Here is a 20,938-nt window from a genome sequence, read left to right as displayed (position 1 = left end):
CTTATCATATGTCCTTCTGTTTCTGCCCAAGTAGACTTTTAAAATGCTCTCTGTTGCTTTGCCTCCTGCCCTCCACTTTTGTCGCCCCATCACTGTCTTGCAGTCTCCATCGACTGCTCCGTTAGGAAATATCTAACAAAATCTCAAATCCCAGAATTCTCTAAGTTGGAGCTGCAGCAGTTAAAGTGGTGTCAAGGTGCAATAACGGTGTACAATTGGACCTTTGTTATTCACTGGGGCTTGGTTCCAGAATCCCTTAGGATCCCAATATCCATGGATATTGAAGTCCCATTATATTCAATGGCATAATAAAATCGTGTCGCCAATACGAAATGTCAAAATCAAGGTTTGCTTTTTCAAGGATTTCTATGATTTTCAAGCCATGGATCATTGAATCCATAGATACAAAATCTGTAAATATTGGAGGCCAACTATAGTTTGAGAGAGATCTTTGGTAAATAATGTATGTCCCCCATTATTATTTTTTTGTCACAGCTACCACAGCTACTTGATCTGAAACATTTGAGAAAGAATATTGAAACACTCTTTATGTTTCAATTTTGCTTTATGTTGACTTTTTATTTCAATACCTGCAGAAATTTAAAATAACAGCATACTTCCTCATTATTGTTTACATTTAAGGCAAAAAGCAAAAGTACAATCCAAATATGAAATGAACAAAACTCTACCCCCATCTCAGAAGCAGTAGCACTAAATACAACTCAGATATGTTACTGGAGATGTTCAGGTGATACCTTGCTCAACAGTATTTAATGTTTACAGAGTGATGTTGTCTTTCCTTTTTCCTTTCAGGATCAGATCGGTGGACTGCACTTGAGAAAAAGCTCTTCAATAAGGGAATTGCCATCTACAAGAAAGATTTCTTCCTAGTTCAGAAACTTGTGAGTTGTTTGTCATTTCCTAATGCACTCCAAGAGCATTGATCTCCGGTTCCAAGACTCATGCAGATGTCATTCAATACTTGACCTGAGTGTTTACTTCATACTGGAGCTGAGCAATGTCATTATGTAATGCTGCAGACTTAAACTGAAACAGTAGTCATATTAGTGACTCAAGTCAGACAATTAGAGAAGTATAGAATATTTTGTTTTATCAGATGAAATATAAATTAGTTGTTTGGGTGTATGAATAGCTCATTCGTTTTCCCCCTTTTACAACGGGAGTAGACAAACCAACTGCTTTTGATCTAGCTATAGTTTTCTGTTTCATCTCAATTAGAAATCTATGTCTAATAGCTTTGGAATAAAGTATTACACCAATTTCAAACCACATCTTAATGTTCTGTTTTCCCCTGAAGCTGGTTTTCTGGTGTAGATTAATCCAGAAATTATATTCAGTTGAAAGGCTCCTGGTTAGTTAGCTTGTTCAACTGCATAAAGCAAGTAGCATTGGAGCTGCATGCATAGCCACAAGGCTCATTCATCCCTTATTTAGTTGTTTATTAAAAGCACTTTGTCATTTGTTTTTGCCTGCTGGGCCCTCTCAAAGCAATGTGGACCCTTGGCATCCTCCCCAGGATTACTAAAATGTGTGGATGCTGAAGCCCTATGATATATGATGGTGTAGTAAAATGGTCCCCATTTAAGATGTCAAAAGATTTACCTTCTGGATTTTTTCCCCAGTATTTTCAAACTGTGAATAATTGAATCCATGGATACATACTTGGTGGATACAAAGGCTTGATTGTACTTGCAATCCTATAAAATCACAAGAAGAAGAAGTACTGTTTTCACTGCTTGTTTTAAAAACTCAGTAGGAGTGAAGCTACCTGGCACTTCTCTTTATGAAGTAGTTCTATTATTGAGTTGCCACTCCAGAAAAAGCTGTCTCACCCACCACCAGCCCAATTTTTGTTTATTCTATGGGACAATCCTTTGACTTAATCATAGAATCCTGGAGTTGGAAGAGACCTAGTGGGTCATCCAGCCCAACCCCCTGCCAAGAAGCAGGAAATCGCATTCAAAGCACCCCCGACAGATGGCCATCCAGCTTCTGTTTAAAAGCCTCCAAAGAAGGAGCCTCTACAACACTCCGGGGCAGAGAGTTCCACTGCTGAACAGCTCTCACAGTGAGGAAGTTCTACCTAATGTTCAGGCGGAATCTCCTTTCCTGAAGTTTGAAGCCATTGATTTATTAAGATGAGACATGGAGATTCTGTAACCTTCCAGTGTTAGCGTATATTATGCATTTTATTGCATCCATCTCAGCAGAGGGAAAAAATCTGTTTAGTGGCAAATACTTGGTGATGGGTGTAGAATTGTAGTAACACCCCACACCTGCTTGCACATGACATGGTTATAAGGCCTTCACTTATATCATAATATCATAATTTCCCAGGTCACTACTAATCAGGTTATATTAATGAGGACTGATAGTTGTAAGGCTCTGAAATAGTCAGGTTCAGAGATGAGATTGCAATTGCAATATGAGCAAAGAAAAAGGAAAAAGTAGAAATACACAATTCTCCCTTGTCTCTCACTCATTCTGAAAAAAAAAAACCCCTTCCATGAAACATTTGGCTTAGTCCTCAACTGCAGCAAAATGGAAACTGAGGTCTATATCCATACATTTCTGGCTGGCAGACCAGGGATTACCCATGTGGTTCACATGTTTTCTCTTATCTTATCTACAAACACTGGTCAGAGATAAGATACAAATTAAAGGAAGCTGTGTTGTCAAAGGCTTTTGTGGCCAGAATCACTGGGTTGCTGTGAGTTTTCCAGGCTGTATGGTCATGTTCCAGAACCATTCTCTCCTGACGTTTCACCCACATCTATGGCAGGCATCCTCAGAGGTTGTTGAGGGCTGTTGAAAACTAGGCCAGTGAGGTTTATATATCTGTGGAAAGTCCAGGGTGGGAGAAAGAACTCATGGGCTGCACATTGAGCGCCGAGGACAAAGCGGCGGTCCAGTGGAGCTGCGTGATGGACCACAACCTACGCAAAGATGGCGAAAAGGCGGCCAAGGAGGTGAAGCTGCTCCTGTTGGACAAGAGTTCTTTCTCCCAACTTGGACTTTCCACAGATATATAAACCTCACTGGCCTAGTTTCCAACAGACCTCAACAACCTCTGGGGATGCCTGTCATAGATGTGGGTGAAACGTCAGGAAAGAATGCTTCTGGAACATAGCTACACAGCCAAGAAAACTCACAGCAACCCAATAAAGGGAAGCTGTTTCATGAAACTGAACTGTGCTCTTTATGTTTGATGGGGAAATACCCAGATTGGTAAGAATTAAATCTGGCCGTACCTATACTGCTTGACACCAACCTCTTTCCTGTGGCCTGAACATTGTTGGAAAGTACCTTCCCCCAGAACTCTCTTTACATTGGAGAATTGCCTCCCTAGTGAAACTGGTTCCCAAATCCAGTGTATTCCAGCTCTTAAGGGGGGTAGATCTGGAAGAGTCCACAGGGTTATGAGAACTGTCCTTTTGGAGGACTATGAATAGACTGCGTGGAGTTGTGTGCAATTTATTTATTTCTTTTCTCCCTGCTCTCTGTTGTCCTTCCCCTCTCCTTTCAAATATTCCAGATCAAAACCAAAACTGTGGCTCAGTGCGTGGAGTTCTATTATACTTACAAAAAGCAAGTTAAAATAGGTCGGAATGGGACCTTAATCTTTGGAGATGTTGATTCAACCAATGAAAGAACTGTTAAAGATGAAGCTGAAGTCGATATAAAGGTAACCTGCTGAGTGATAATGGTGGTAATAAAAAAACATGTCAAATACCTGTAAAATTCCCCCTAGAAGACAATAAAGTCAGAAGTATGTGTTATCGAAGGCTTTCATGACCGGGATCACAGGGTTGTTGTATGTCTTTCGGGCTGTGTGGCCATGTTCCAGAAGTAGTTCACTTTTTAAACAATAGGATGTCTTTATTTGAGAGCTGTTATTGAATTTTGTCAGAAGGAGCTGTTAAAATGGTGTTGATTAAAGCTTGGTAGGACAGTCAGATTCTTCTGATGTCATGGTGATGGGGTGCTTTTGGCACTACACAGATGTAGCACTGTAATTCCACTGCCATGTCTGTGTCCTTTGGAATCCTGCTCTAGCATCTCACAAAACTGCAAAACCCAGGATTCCAAAGGACACAGACATGGTAGTTAAGGTGAGTTCATAGCCCTATATTTGTGGAAGAGCTTATTTTTTTAAGCAATAACACAGTGGTTCTCAACCTTCATAATGCCACGACACCTTAATACACTTCTTCATGTTGTGGTGACCCCCAACCATGAAATTATTTTTGTTGCTATTTCATAACTGTAATTTTGCTACTGTTAGGAATTGTAATGTAAATATCTGAAATGCAGGATGTATTTTCATTTAGTGGACCAAATTTGGCACAAATACCCATGCGCCCAAATTTGAATACTGGTGGGAGTTGGGGGCAGGGTGATTTTGTTATTTGGGAGTTGTAGTTGCTGGGATTTATAGTTTACCTACACAATCAAAGAGCTTTCTGAACTCCACCAACAATAGAATTGAACTAAGCTTGGCACACAGAACTCTCATGACCAACAGAAAATACTGGAAAAGTTTGGTGGGCATTGACCTTGAGTTTTGAAGTTGTAGTTCACCTCCATCCAGAGAGCACTGTGGACTCAAACAATGATGGATCTAGACCAGACTTGGCACGAATTCTCAATATGCCCAAATGTGAATACTAGTGGAGTTTGGGGAAAATTAACCTTGACATTTTGGAGTTGTAGTTTCTGGGATTTATAGTTCACCTCCCCTACACACTAGGAGTCTCAGAAACAGCCCTCCACTTGGCTGAGAGGCTGGCCAGTCACAGCAGGAGGAGGGCTTTTGGTGGAGGATTCGCTGTCCGTTTCCAAAAAAAAAGAGGACAGGCAAGATATTTTCAGCCTTCTCTGCCAAAGGGGTTCCCAAGACCTTCAGAAACATGTGTTTTCTGATGGTCTTGGGCAACCCCTCTGACCCCCCCAGGGGTTCCGACCCTCAGGTTCAGAAACTCTGCAATAGCAGGTACTTAATGATACCAGATTGAACTGGAGACATGGCTTCTGTACTTCTTGATTGACTAGCAGAAAGAATTTCAACAGATGCTACTTGGCAACACAAGCAGGTAGCAAGTGACACCTATTGGAATGGCTTCTTCTGCACAACCATTAAAGGCACCAGAGGGTAGCTTTTCTTGCAGTCCTAGTGCTACAGCTAACTTTTGTTTCCTTTACTAACCTTTAATCTTTTTCCATTTTTTTCTATCTTCCTAAAGAGCTCCCACAGGCTTACCCGAACGCTTCCTCCTAGAACATACAATGAAGACTATGAAAACACTGAAGATGAGGATGATGAAAGGGAAGTCCGGAATGAAGTGGTTGTAAAAGAGGAAGTGGTAGAAGGAGACGAGTCATGTGACAAGAGCAGCAACGCTGTGCCTCCCAAACCTGCACAGACGTCACATATAGAGGACCAGGTGTGTGTTTTATGACTTGCTCCTGCCAAGCGACTCTAGGAATTTTGATGGATCCAGGCTGTGGCTGCCATTAAAAAAAAGGAAGATTCCATGTCAGACAAAATTAGAAAATCTATCGAAATAAAACTGCCATTAAGGCCTCTTCTACACTGCCATATAATCCAGATTATCAATGCAGATAATCCACATTATCTAATTGAACTGGATTATGTGAGTCTACACTGCTATATAATCCAGTTCAAAGCAGATAGTCTGGATTTTATATGGCAATGTAGAGGGGGCCCAGTGTGTCACATTTATCGAGACTCATGTCTCACCAAGACTTGTAATAATATATACAGTTCTTGTCATCTGTAAAAGAGTTTATAGAACCAGAAAAGGTGCAGAAGAGAAAAGCCAAAATGATCAAGGGACTGGGGAAAAAATGCCCATGAAGGAAAGTAGCATTGTTTGGGTCTCTTTAGCAAGCGAAAAAGGCAAAGGAGGAAAAACATGATAGAGGTATATAAAATTAAGCATGGTGCAATTAAACTAGGGGACCCTAGCTTCATCAACCAAAGCCAAGAGTCCTTTACATCAGTGGTTACCAAACTCTAGTCCTCTCAGTATTTTGGACTTCATCTCCCAAAGTCTTTGGACACTGGCTAAGGTGGCTGAGGCTTGTGGGAGATGAAGTACAAAAGACCTGGAGGGCCAGAGTGTGGGAACTACTCCTTTATACCATATCAGTGGTTGACACCTTTGATCCTCCAGATGTTTTGGACTTTGGCTCCCACAATTCCTAACAGCTGGTAAACTGGCTGGGGTTTCTGGGAGTTGAAGTCCAAAACAACTGGAAAACCGAAGGTTGGGAACCACTGCACCATACGAACAGAACATTGTTGTGTGCCTTCAAGTCATTTCTAACTTACAGAAACCATACCATCTTCTGCTGAGGCTGGGAAAGTGTGACTTGCCTGAGATCATCCAGTGGATTTCCAAATCTCCAAAGTTGTAGCTCAGCACTCAAACCACTAGACAACACTGTCTCTTGAACAAAATACTGGACTTAAATCGGTCTTCTGCCTGATTTTATATGGCTGTTCTTCAATGGTTAGGACTGATCAGTTCTAGCAAAATGGATGTGCTTTTAGTGTTGCTTAATGTCACTGGTGGCCTAAGCATAGAGAATTTATTTTGAATTGTCTTGCCATTTAAGCAATGCTTTCACCCAAAGAAAAACAAAGTTGAAATGGGTGTACAATACATTGGCCTGAAACTATTATTCATTCTGAATAGAATAGACCCATTAAATTAATGGGCTGTTGATGCACAATTGAAACAATTGACCCAGTTGGAACTATTAATGAATTTCATATCTATACAAGATTTTCCCCCTTTAAATAGTTATCTGGTTTTAAAGAAAGGAATCCTTGCCAAGATACTGAATTTTGCACATTTGTGATAGCATCACAAATTTGCAAGGGCTGATACTTGTTTTCAGTTGTGTCCTATATGAAGCCATGATGCTAAGATATTGTTTTACGTAGCTCCTTCCTCTAAGGTGCTCATAGCAGTCTGATAATGGTTTAAAAGCAATCTCTGAGTGGATGTATGAAAGGAGGTAGTCTGATGGGTTTTGCTTGCTTAGTGTAGTTCATGGGTCAAAACCAATTATTTTCATTTATACCTAGAAGTGAACAAATAGACAGCAGAAATGTCAATATAGTTGCATTGTGTGTTTCTATCAAGTCCTTGGACAGCATATACTTCACAGGAAACTGTTCAGTGCATAATAGAAGTCTCACCTTGAAGTTACAAAAGCACATGTTCATGAAATGAATGAAAAAAAGAATGAAACGACAACAAAATTCCTCTTTATTAAAAGCTTAATCCAATTTTCTGAAGAAGAAAAGTTCGTAATCATTTGTAACATGATTAATAGAATATTAGAATTTGTTATTACAATTAGAGTCCTTGATGGCACAGCAGGTTAAACCGCTGAGCTGCTGAACTTGCTGATTGAAAAGTCTGCAGTTTGAATCTGGGGAGTGTGGTGAGCTGTAGTTATTAGCCCCAGCTTCTGCCAACCTAGCAGTTCGAGAACATGCAAATGTGAGTAGATTAATAGGTACCGCTCCGGCAGGAAGGTAACTTCGCTCCATGCAGTCATGCGGGTCACATGACCTTGGAGGTGTCTACGGACAATGCCGGCTCTTCAGTTTAGAAATGGAGATGACCACCAACCTCCAGAGTCGTACACAACTAGACTTAATGTCAAGGGGAAACCTTTACATTTACCTTTACAATTTGTTTGCCTGCGCTATCTGAGGTTTCCCATGTTGTTCTATGTTGAACCAATTCACACTGTGGGCTTTCCACGAATTACTTATATTCCCATGCTTTGGTCATTGAAAATATTTCCCCATATTTCATGTCGCATTAAATTTTTGTTGGCAAGGAAACCTTTTTTGTCTCTGGACATTGGTCAGCAACTATTAACTTATAATAATTCTCTGTTCCTCTGAAGGTTGGCAATCCCTTTACAGAAAGACAGCAAGATCCCGGTGGTCCAAGAGGGGCCGAGTCCAGGGGCAGAAGCTCAAGGAGGGCGAAAGAGGCTCCCATTAAATATCGCAAGACTTCTCCTCCTGCCCAGAAGAGAAGGAGAAAGCCAAAGCCCAAACAAGAGCCTGTCAACAAAGTCCAGAGCCAAGGGGAAGAATATCCATGTAAAAAGTGTGGCAGGTAAGAATGGAAGGACTCTGCATCAGTGAAGAAATATTTTGGTGCTCCTTCTATATAACCAGGAGTAATAAATGTGGCAGTGTTATTCTACATTGTTTTTTAAAAGATATATCTGCTATTATTTTTTTAATTGTTCCCTGTAGTTACAGATTTTATCTGTGCTTAGTTTTTCTGTTCTTCATGATATGTACATGGCATGTCCTATCTCAGAAGGTGTCAATATTTTACTGGTATTAATGGAATGATTCCTATAAAGACGGAAACATGTTACAGGAATGTTTTGAAGGAGCATTTCCACAGAAACCCAACTAATTAATTTTTATCTTAATTGTAATACCAGGGTTTGAAGAGGTATGCGTATTATTAAGATAATGTCCATTGGCCTTGGTTTAACTTACGCATACTTCCATGTCTCACTCAGTTGATAAAAAAATGAGATGGAGAATGTCTGTTGCCTATAGAACATTAAATTAGAAGTTTACCACTAACTTCTCTGCCAGACTTGCAGAAGCTTACAGAACTGATCTTTCCCAAGTTTTAAAATAATGAAATTAAGAAATAAAATCTCTATTCATCTTATTTATAATCTGGGGATAGTGGTGTTTGGATGGCCAAAACAGAACTCTTAGTGGACAGACAAGATAGTTTGTTAGAACAGAGTGCAGTGTTTGTTAGCACAGAGTGCAGTGTCTCTCTCATATAATCCTGGCACAGATCAAGACTATATGAGAGAAATAGGTTAATAGCATCTTCTTACTAAAATCTGCTAAGGCCCTTTTAACGCAGCTGAAAAAAATCCCACATTTTCTGCTTTGAACTGGAATATATGGCAGTATATGCCAGTTTAAAGCAGATATAATGGGATTTTCTGCCTTGATATTCTGGGTTATATGACTGTGTGGAAGGGCTCCAAGCAAATCAGTTAGGGGAATTAAAAATCGATAACCAGCTAAAAGATCAGAAGTGGATGGAGGTTAATAAATTGTGAGAAGAAAATCAGTTATTCAATCTAAATAAAATAAGTGAAAGTATTAGGAAACTGGATGCAGATGATTTAAAGGAATAAATAAATATTTGAAGGCTAGAATTGTAATGAGCCTTTAATGTATATTTTTGATCATTTAAACTTCCATATGTTTACAGACTAATAAGTGTTCAGTCCAAACCTATACAAGATATTAACTTGTTAGCAAAGACTAACCCTATCCCCCAGCACTGAGTAGATGTATTTCAGCATTGCTGGACAAGGGTGGAAATACTAAGCAGAGCTCAGCCTCTTCATTTGTGGAAATTGTGTAGTGTACTCAGTCTGCTTTGTAAAGGTCAACATAGCATTGGCTCTGCCTCGTCCCTGTGCCTACTTGACTTCCATACATTTTGTAGAACTGGCCTGGAAGAGAAAATCCCACTCCTACCTCTTAATGTGATATGGCTCACTTTGATAATGAGATCATTTCTCCCTGCCTCCTGGACCATTAAAGGTGGATGACGCATGAATGACATCATTTACTGGAGCCAGATTAATACTTAATAACATTCAAGTGGCACGTGGCTGTGATCCAAAGAGTTATTTCAGGCAAACTTTTAAATTCCCTTTGGGGCTTTAAAAATGTGTTTAAATTTTGAATATAAATCGATGCTAGTAGAATAAACTGCTTTTCTATCCATTGCAGAATCTTCTACAAGGTGAAAAGTCGCAGCGCCCACATGAAAAGCCATGCTGAGCAGGAAAAAAAGGCTGCAGCTCTGAAACAGCGGGAGAAGGAAGCGGCAGAGGCAGCGGCAGCAGAGGCGGCAGCAGCAGAGGCGGCTCGGAACCAGACCCGGCAAGCGGGGAGCAGCGAGAGCGGGAGCAGCGAGAGCGGGAGCAGCAGCAACAGCAGCTCAGATGAAGATGGGGAGGTCTAGCAAAGGCAGTCAAGGCCAAAGTCTCGGACCCTCAGGATATGTTTTTGTCGTTCCTCAGCGGAAGATGGCTCTGGGCCTCTTGCTCCCATTTCTTTCCTCGCCTTGCCAGCACAGACTGTCTTGAACTGGTGGAGTGTAAAAGAAAAGGTGTGACTTTGAAATTTATATATTTTTAAAGAAAACCAAATTTTTATGAATCACTTTATTTATAAATAACTGTTTCAGCACCTAACTATGGAATGGAATTCATTTTTTTTCTTTGCTCAAACCACCCTTCCTTGTTCTCGCCAAGAATCATGACATTAAGCCCGGCAATCCAAATCTGAGAGAGATCTGCTGAGGCATCTGGATGTGGATGAAACTCGCTTCAAGGATTTTTCTGTATAACTTTAGGAATTTATAATGTTTACTTTCAACTTCTTCCTCCTTCTTGAGTTTTCTTTCTTATGCAACCTCAGTGAAAATCACAGCTTTGTTTAGCTAGGGTTGCAACTGGTATATGTTTTCTCTCTGTCTAGTCATACAAGCATTTGTTTTCTACAGCATGTAGATCTCCATGAAAGTCTCTCTCTAAGATCCTCTCTCTAAGATGGTGGTAGGGGGGAACAGCCCTTAAAAACACAAAAATTCAGAGCTGGCCTTCACTATTGAATTAAAAAATCCTTAGTTTTGCTTGTTACCTACAAATGGCATGCAGACTGCTGTTGAAAGCTGAACTACTGAGATGCTTCTATTGCCAGAGCAGAACACAAGGACCAGTGGCATTGTCAGTGGAAAAGATCTCGTGTGTTTTGGGTAGATATATTGTATCCCCAAGACTACCCATCTGTATAGTTTGACACTTTGAACCTTTTTAGATATAACATGTTAGGACAAATTACAGTGTGCTTCTTAAGTGGGTCCTTCCAGCATATCAGAATAGCACTCCTTAGTTTGAAGTAAAAGCCCAAATCCTGGTGATTTGGGGAGGTGTGCATTCACCCCCCATTTTTACACAGTTATAGTTAAAATTTCAAGAATGTCGGCATTGCCTACCTTTCCTGTGAGATTTAATCAACTACATGTGATTTTATTTCTCCCCAATTTATCCTCACAACAAATCATGTGCTGTTGGTCAGATTGAAAGCCAAAATCACCAATCGAATTTCATGGCTTGAACTTGATTTCCCAAGTTGCAGTCATACATTTTAGTCACTACACCATTCTGGCGTTGCAGACTCAAAATCTTTGCACAAACCTTTTAAGACATGCTGTGACACACATTTATCTCTTGCAGTTAGCCTCTGCTTATTTCAGCTTAAAGTAGGTTTTAGCATTATTCAGCTGTTCACTACAAAACTCAAGCAGGATACGGTTTTCTTGCCCTTTTAATGTCCTGGAAGGAAGAACTATAAGCAAAAAGTTGCTTTTTAGCAGAAAGGGAAAATATTTGCCTTGGAAAGTGGGAACTATATTGAAACTATCAATTCCTGGTATTGAGTAGATTTCCTGGCACTTAGCAGACCAAGCAGGCAGAAGGCATTTTCTTGAAATCAAGAAGTACGTGGGGAACAATTTGCAGAAAGGTTTGATTTCAAGGAAGGCATTTATCTTCCCAATGGAATCACAGTTTGGCACAGAGCACTTTGGACTTCATTTGTGGTTATAGAGAGAAAAGGATAGCCTCTTTGAAAATGTTTGCTGATAGAGATACATGAATAACAATACTAATAATGATGAAAAAATATACGTTGCGCTTTGCAATAGATGACTAACATAAAATCTTGTAAAGTATAGTCATAGCATAATGGAAAATACGTCTTTATGTGGGTGGATTGGGATGTGGCCCAACTTTAAGGGCATAATCTAATTAAATTAGTCAAGACTATCTCCCTTTTTTAAACAAAGGAAATCATCCATTGAAAGTCTTGATTTTTAAGTCCAACTTCATTGCTTTTGATGGGATTTAGTTGCAGTTTGTTTGTCTGGGGAAAAGCAGAATTGGATTACTTTTACCACCAACTGATTCATACTTCCCTTTCATGGTTATCCCATATGTGGGAGAAAGGGCGTCCCATTACATCCTTGGCCTTAAATCACATGCATTTCTTGGCCCCTGTTCCACAAAATCAGTATGAGAAAATCTATATTGGGGAAAATAGGTTCTGTATGTCTAGTGGGAATTCTAGTGCAACCAGAGTTCTCAGTTTTGTGCCCAAAGTTGGAAATAAGAATAATACACTTTATTTATATTCCACTTTATCTCCCTGGAGGGACTCAGAGCGGATTACAGTATACACACATATAAGGCAAACTTTCAATGCTTTTTACACAGTGAAAAACAACGACATACAATACACAGACAAAGGTAAAGGCCTTCCCCTTTCATCTCCGGCATTTGGAGGTGATGCCCAACTCTGGCCATGGGGAGGTGCTCTTGCTCCATTTTTCCATGCTGACGAGCCTGTTGTCTGTAGACATCTCTGATCGTATTGCCAGCATGTCTGCATGAAGCACCCTTTTACCTTCCTGCCGAGACAGTACCTATTGATCTACTCACATTGCATGTTTTTGAACTGCTAGGTTGGCAGAAGCTAGGGTTAACAGCAGGAGATCGTCCCGATTCCCGATTCGAACTGCCAACCCTCTGGTCAGCAGATTTCCTGCAGCTAGTAGTTTAACCTGCTGCGCTACCATGGCCATACTCATTTTACATTACAATTCTGCCACATATTTGGTGGGATTCTGAGAATTGTAGTCAAAAAATTAACTCTTCTCAGGGTAGTTTCAGGCCCAAGCAAAGATTCTGGAGGTTCAGCTTGCATACATCATGAATTGGATAGACAGAAATAAACATGAAAGAACAGAGCTTTTCTAGAATATTTGCCTTTAGCTGCTGCAACTGAATTTGTAAGTGAGCCATTTGGTTAAAAATAAAGATGGGGCCCCAGGACTGAAAACTTTCAAGAGTGCTCAAGTGTCCTCACTCCAGCCCTGACCAGAAAATTGCCTGTAGCATCTTGAGTTCTAGATGTAACATACATGTCTCTGAATTGCTTAGCCATATCTTTAAATTACCTCTTTGCTTTGGAGCCCATTGCTTAGACTTTTGCTTATATCATACATACTTTGCTACTATTGTTTTTGTTATTAATCTGCATTTTATGGTTTCTAGAACAATGCTGCTTAAGGTATTTGATGAAATTGCTGGAGTCTCAATTCCCAATGCCAGAAACTAGCACTATATTTGTGCCCATTGGCTTTAACTTTCTTTCTTGGAAACTCACTATGAACTGATAACCAGTTGCCTATGGATGAGAAGTGGTCCACAGATCACCATTTTGAGTAGCACTGTCATAAAATAACTTCAGGCTCCATTGCATCATCTCTATGTATTATCCCGGACAATAAAGACATCAGTTCTTTTTTCCTCTTCTTCTCAAGTTCCCTTGGATGAGAAAAAGTTATAATTCTGCCCATAGTATTTACTAGGTCACTTGCAAAGATATCTGTATGTTTCTAATTTGTGGCACACCTGAAATCTGTGTATATTCTTTCAGTGTAATTACTTAAGTTAATTTTAGATTTAATAGGCATGGCTACACATTTCACCCCTTTCCTGCTAAAGATCAAACAAACATGCACTTGGTTGCAATCTTTGAAATGCAGGTCCCAGCTTTGTTAAAAGCCTGCCTCTTCTTGCCATGCACAGCCTTATTTGACAAAGCACTTAAATTTTGAAACATATCTATGAAGACTCTGTGTGAAATGACAGATTTAGATCTATTACAGTTTTCTAGTACATTGCTGCTCAGCTGCATGCTTCAGCCTGGCTTAGAATGGCACGTCTACATTTGCAAGTTTAACTTTTGCGGATTCACAGAGTTGATCTAAATATTCTCTCTAGGTCAGTGGTTCTCAACCTGTGGGTCCCCAAGATGTTTTGGCCTTCAACTCCCTGAATTCCTAACAAATCCTAGCTGATAAACTGGCTTGAATTTTTGGGAGTTGTAGGCTAAAACACCTAGGGACCCACAGGTTGAGAACCACTGCTCTAGGTCCTCCAGTGCAGTTCTGTGATCAGCCTTTAACCAGAGTTGTGCAGGAGAACATAAGAGATTTCTAGAGAGATGTTCCATCAGGTTAAAAGAAAAAAAAACCCTATAATGTTATTCACAGTTTTTCACTTTTACAGGGCTCCCTATCCCAACAAATTTGGAAGACTGACTGTGTATTGATGGTTCTTGCAGGGTGGTTAGTAAGACCAGAAAGAGAGGGACTGACAAAGCACATGCATTTGTTCACTTTGGCTGTTTCTCATATATTGAAAGATATCCAAATGGCCACACAAAGAAGGAACCCAGATTGTTTCCCAGCTGAACTATTCCCCCAGTACATTACTTGAGCCAATAAGCATAGAGATGAAATGGAAATGAAATGAAACTTTATTTATAGCTCGCCCTATCTCCTTGAAGGGACTCAGGTTGGCTTACAACAAAATATACACAGTGGCAAACATTCAATGCCGACAGTAATTTATAAACAAATCAAAAACGATAAAATTATAAAACAACTTAAATAAGACATAACACAATCCACATAGTTATAAACACATTAAGTCCTTAAAATCTCATTAAAATCTTAAATTCAGCTAAAATTGTTGGAGGGAAGATGGTGAACAGCAGATTAACAAGGTGGATTAGCAGCTAGGAGGGGGTGCATATAGATGTACTTAATCCTCCAACCCTTAAAGTGCAGTCCTATGTACATTGACTCAGAAGTAGGAGTTTTTCCCATAATTTCAGCCTCAAATAGCCATTAATGGCTTTTTAAAATGGTTAACTGGCATAGTCTACAAATTATTCCCCTTATCCAAAACAGTAGCAAAAAGATGCTGAAAGATCAACAAGCATGCCCAGGTGTGCCTAAAATAAGTGATTTTTCCGGTGTTGAATCCTTTCTTGCTCTCAATGTTTTCTGCCCTGAGACCCTTTTCTAAAGTCTCCAAGAATTGGTTGTCTCTGGAGGAGGCAGCTCACATGTGCCTGCTTTCTTCTGAGATGAGTTGAACATTTTCCGTGAGTTCAGCTGTTTCTTTTGCCTGCTCTGTGTGTTGCTGCGCTAGAGCTGAAGCCCTCCAGGCGCTGAGGATTGTGCAATTTCTGCTCCGTTTTGGGGGCTGCGTGGGATGCCTGTCTAAGCTTTTTTGTGATGACAGACTGCACCTGTTGCCACCTTCTTATCTTTCCTTCTCCCCATTTCTCTCCTGCCATATTTTCTGGAACATGGGGTTTAAGTCAACAGCTGAACCTATAAAGTCTCCCAGCTGCTTCTGTTCAGACAGAAGTGAATATACATTTGTAAAGATATCATTGTATGTTGGATTTTAAAAAAATTATTGTGCTTTAAAATATATTTTATCTCTTTCTCCCTCATTCTCTCTCTCTTTGTATCTTTTGAGCTTTTGTGGTGGTTCTCCTAAAGTTCAGATTTGGTACAAATGGACTTTCCTTGACTCTGTTTAATTTGTATTGCTGAAGCTTTCTGGTCTACTGTACAGAACTGTCTACTTTTAATTATTTGTACAAATGCTTTTATTAAAAATATAGAGCTTTTATTTTAACAAATGAGCAAGAACTGCTTCTTGTGTATTTGCTGCACTTTTTTAAAAGAAAGACTGTTACGTATTATAATATTGTACATATGAAAGTATTATATACCTCTTGTGTACAGATGTGATAGACAAGACAATTTATTTTTGTGCTTTTTTATTTACAAAATATTAATACACTAAAAAGTCTTGCTGATGTGATTTAATGTACTCGTGTAACTTATTTACTTCTGGATGTTCCATTTTATCTTTTTAAACCTTTTTTAAAAATTAAATAAGGTTTAAAAGCAACATGTGCAACATGTTCCTTTTTTAAAAAAACAGTGGGAGAATTTTGTCATCTGCTACACTGCTTTACCTTTGAGCATATTGGCCAATATATTATTTCCACTCTTGATACATAACTATTCTATATTCGCAACTAGCTGTATCCAGCCATGTGTTGCTGTGGCCCAGTCTGGTTCAATGGGAAAGAAAGGATAGAGAAAGAGTAGGTTTCAGATATATGTGATTTCACAGTGCTTGTGGGTAGGCAATATTTGTGGTGGTTCCATTTTCTGTGCAGATATAGGGATTGTCTGGTTTGGCGACTTTGGAACACGGAACATATTACTGTCCATGTGATAAGCAATCCGTATCCTGATGTAAACCATAGAATTGTAAAGATTGCCTCTGAGTGTAAACATAGGTGGATGGATGGATGGATATAGATCTCTTTCTTTCTCTGCTCTCCCTTTGGGGAGAATAACAGGGGGCATGGCTTCCTCATTAGCCACGCTCCCATGTTATTTTCCTGCTGGGAGAGGTCCCTCCCAAGAAGCAACCCCAGTGCCGCCTCCTCCGTATTATTGAAAATCTGGCTAACAGTATTAAAAAAAACTCTAAAATAAAGAACACTCAGAAAACAGAAGAATTCCAGTCATGAAACAATCAGGACCATCTAACACCTCCCAACAAAGATTCCCCCAGGCAGGAAGAAGCCAAGCTTTGAAGCTGCAAGACTATTCAGTGCTAATCAAGCTGGTCAGTTGCAACATTCACACTTGCCTCAAGCAGAAAAGAGTTCTTTCTCCAACCCTGGACCTTCCACAGATACATAAAGAGAAGCCTCCCACAGGATAGCAAAACATCCAGGCGTCCCCTGGACAACATCCTTGCAGACGGCCAATTCTCTCACCCCATAAGCAACTTGCAGTTTCTCAAGCTGCTCCTGACACAGAAAAAATACATTAAAATATAATTCTAATATAATATTAGAATTCTGTTATATAATAGTATAATTATATAATAACATTAATGTGCTGCAGGATGTCTCACATTTTTTTGCAACTTAATAAACCTTTTTTGCTAAGGGGCATGGTTTTACCTGTCTCAGGTGTGACAGGTTTGTGATAGTAGGGATGTGAATACCTTAAAACATCCATCAGTTCGAGTGCTTAGTTGTGTCCAAATTTCGTAGCAATTGGTGAAGTAATTTGGGAGATATGAGGTCCTCACAAATGGATCTTAATTTTTATTTATATACAGTAGTTACTTGATCATGATTGCGATACTATTTTCGCAATCATATTGCATTCCCTTTTATCAGTGATCAGGATATGAATGAATGACATTTCCATCGGGTTTGTGTGGGAGCTCAAGCCAAGAGAAGTTACTTACATAAGTATTCTGCTCATGACCTTTTTACTGCAAAATGTGTGTATTGTCCTGCTAGCCATTTCTGGACATGTTTGTTGTCTGAGAAGCCATCTTTGCTTGGGTCTTCCAAGGTTAATCCTTCAATAGAAGCATGTTTCTGCTTATTAACTGGCCATGCATGTGTGTGCAGCATGACTTCAAATTGTTTCCATCTTATGGCAATCCTGTTACTATTGCCTTCCTCCAGATTTCGTATTGAAAATTAGAGAGTTCCTTTTTGGACCACAAGTTCCAGAAAGCCTTGAGCAATAATCATGATGGCTAGAAAATATTGGCCAAAATCCTCTATGGCACAGTATAACATAGTAGTTCTGCATATGACACTATGCCACATCTGTCCATTCGGTACCGCCTGGACTCACAATTCTATCACTGCAATCCATTATCATGGCTAGCAGAGAGCAAGGGGGATTAGAAAAGTTTCTAAATGGGGATTGGGAACAGAATTTCTCAGTCCCTATGTATTCCCTAAACTAGGAACTAGACAGGGATTGTAAATGTGAAACAACTCTAATTTGTACATTAATACATGCCATAGGATTCCAGCCACTGTCTCCTATTTCTTTGTGCAAAACTATGCTCTAAAACAGTATTTCTAAAGTTTCCTGATGTGAGACAGATTTTCTTTCTCACGAATGTGTCAAGGAAAAAAAGCATATTTACGCCTATTGATTACAACTATTTTTTTCTGGAAACGGGTGAGAGACTGGTAGCCAATGGTTTGGACCAGTACAAGCCCCCATGCTACCACTTTAAGTCTGTTCTAAGACACACTTACTTTTCAGGCCTATGAACAAAGCTGACCTTGTTTATGTGTATGGAAACAGCACAAGTCTGCAGGAAGTCATAAGGACTTTTTAAAAAACGTTTTGCTATCTATTAAATGCTGTCTTCCCATAATTTCAAATCCAAAGGCACCTTTTGTTTTTGGTGTTTATTCTTCAAAGATTGTGAGGGTCTGCTTTAAATCAACAATGAAAGCCCTAGATGATTCACTAACACACTGTGTTGCTGTACTCATGTAGTGGTAGCACCAGTGAAAAGTCCATTAAAATAGAATTGAGCTGTAAACACACTGTCCCAGTATTTAATCATGGTTTGGTATAGCAGGGAGGTGTGGTAAATAAAACAATTCACTTAACAGTGCCCAGAACAGTCGTTCTCAACCTGTGGGTCCCAAGATGTTTTGGTCTTCAACTCCCAGAAATCCTAACTGCTGGTAAACTAGCTGGAATTTCTGGGAGTTGTAGGCAGAGGCGGTTCAACCACCAGGCCAACTAGGCAGTTGCCTGTGGCGCCATCTTGTTGGGGGCGCCATAGAGGCAACTCCTGTCTCCTGCAGCAAGGTATTGAACTGCCTTTTCTGTTGATTTGTTGTAAAACATGATGTTTTAGTGCTTAATTTGTAAAATCTTAATGTAATTTGATGTTTAATAGGCTTTTCCTTAATCCCTCCTTATCAAACATTTTCGCTTATCCAACGCTTTTATTTTTCAGTGATTGTTGGGGGGGGGGGCAAAATTCTGTTCGCCTACACTTGAAAAATATCTAGGGCCAGCTCTGGTTGTAGGCCAAAACACCTGGGGACTCACAGGTTGAGAACCACTGGCCTAGAGGAACAGGGGAAAGCACTGGGCAACTACCAAGAAATTGTCAATACAGTATTTGTTCAACATTCCTGGGGCAAAAAGAAAATCACTTTGGAAATGGAATGCTATGTTGCCTTGGCAAGTGCTTGTGAAAGCCTGCCTAAATACTTAGGGCATCAGATTCTCTCTGATGTTGATCTAAGCAAGGTCTCACCAAGAATACTAGGTGCTCTAGGTATTACAATGGGAGAAGATAATAGGAAAAGTTCCTGAGTATTAATTGCCCAAGAACGCCTTATGAAATTCAGATTGCCATGAGCTGACAAGCCACATGAAGGCATATACTTTACAGCCAGCAGCAGAAAATAATACACAGCATCCTAAAAAGGGACAATCTGGCTATACTCACCTGCAAGTCTTCCCTAACTGCCAGCAATTTATCTATCTCTAGTCTTAAGGTAACTCTTAAGGTAAGGTGAATGGTGCAGGGGACTCCCTTCCACCCTCCAAAGATGCTCCCTACAAATGTGCTCCCATCTTCATTTCAGTGTTTTATGGACCAAATAGAAATGTGTATTTTATTTAGTAGCCTCTGTTCTTTCCTTACCGTGGTCCTGAGTGGATGTTCATTGTATTTACTGGTTCTAGCTTTTAAATTGCATGATTTGCAAGAAATACTTTTTAAAATCTCTAAACATTTAACAGAAACTAACTCAAAAAAATAGCTTTACCTGGAGTCGCAAAAAAACCACAATAGTGCCACATTAAATTCTCTAGGAACATAATTCCATATATAAGATGACAATCCACTTTGGTTTCCTGGTGTCTTCCACTCCAGTTAGACCCATTTGCAGCTACTTGAAGGAAGGGCAGGACATAAATGACAAAAACATCTAAGACGTGGAAATGGCCTGCTTTACCTTATTCAGAATTAGATATTATAAATGTGGCTCAATTATAGTAGTGTGATAATTGTCATGACATAGTTCTAGGGAATTCTGGAATTTGTACTTTGTTGTGGCCCTGTGATAGAGTGACCTAAAAAACTGCAGAACTCTGGTTTCAGGGCTAAAAACTGATTTTCAGAATAAACATGCTTAGTATCAGTAGGAACATCTTAATGTCAATAATGGAATGGGCTATGAAGTCCAATCCTGTACATGCTTACTCTGCAGTCGAAGTTTGGTAGCAATTCTTCCCAAATGTGTGCACAGCTTTAGTATAACATTAAATAAACTTAAACTGTAAGCCTAGACAGCAGAGCTTGAGAAAGTTACTTTCTTCTTGAATCACAGTTTATTAAACTGGCCATGCTGGCTAGAAAATTCGGTGTTGGGGTTCAATAAAGAAGGCAGCTGTGACTATGGCAAGTATTGAAGAGTTCCGATGCGGACTTAGGACTACATTCAGGTAAATGTAACAACCAGCCACTTCTACATAGATACACAGGAGCATGACAACACCTGAAAAGTAATAAACAGGTGCTAGTATTGTATATCTGTTTCTGTCTCTTTTGGAATGCTGATTAATTCTAAAATATCATAATTCACAGATGTGCCTATTAGTAAGATCAGTTTTGAAATGTCAGGTTTATCCTGAACAAATTCACTGGGCTTTTATTATCAAAACTATAGGAGAATGAATTCATGCTTTCAATGTGGCAGATCTTAAAATTCATTTCTACAACACTGAAAACTTTTTGAAATAACCCAAAATGTTATGGATGTGTCAATATCAAATTGACTTTCTTAGTTCATTCATATCCCCACGATAACCACTGCCCACTCCAAAATTACTCTGAAATGGCATTGGATGGAATACAGGAGGCTGTAGTAGGATGACATTTGTGGAACTTGTCTGAACTTTTCAAAAAATGAAATTTCCCATGACACACGACTTGTTTACAAGTGGTTACAGCTACACTCTTGATTGTTTTTGTACTTCCACTGCAATCTTAAGTG

At 39.6% G+C, this 20,938-nt stretch overlaps 1 protein-coding gene across 3 annotated transcripts in view; it reads left to right on the top strand.

Annotated features, from left to right (window-relative positions):
• The window catches only part of mideas (mitotic deacetylase associated SANT domain protein), a 110,462-nt gene extending 94,481 nt beyond the window's left edge, over positions 1-15,981 (top strand). For all 3 annotated transcript variants that reach the window (XM_062968109.1, XM_008104032.3, XM_016991945.2), the window contains exons 9-13: positions 814-902; positions 3,557-3,706; positions 5,265-5,465; positions 7,975-8,192; positions 9,866-15,981. In XM_062968109.1, the coding sequence (XP_062824179.1) occupies positions 814-902; positions 3,557-3,706; positions 5,265-5,465; positions 7,975-8,192; positions 9,866-10,100 (893 nt within the window). In that variant the 3' untranslated portion in view covers positions 10,101-15,981. The remainder of the gene's footprint in view (positions 1-813; positions 903-3,556; positions 3,707-5,264; positions 5,466-7,974; positions 8,193-9,865) is intronic.
• Positions 15,982-20,938: the final 4,957 nt, after the last annotated feature.

The sequence above is a fragment of the Anolis carolinensis genome, chromosome 1 (genome assembly GCF_035594765.1).
Source record: "Anolis carolinensis isolate JA03-04 chromosome 1, rAnoCar3.1.pri, whole genome shotgun sequence".
Classification (NCBI taxonomy): Eukaryota; Metazoa; Chordata; class Lepidosauria; order Squamata; family Dactyloidae; genus Anolis; species Anolis carolinensis.
Note: the sequence above shows the minus strand (reverse complement) of the source record. Positions and strands in the feature narration are given on the sequence as shown.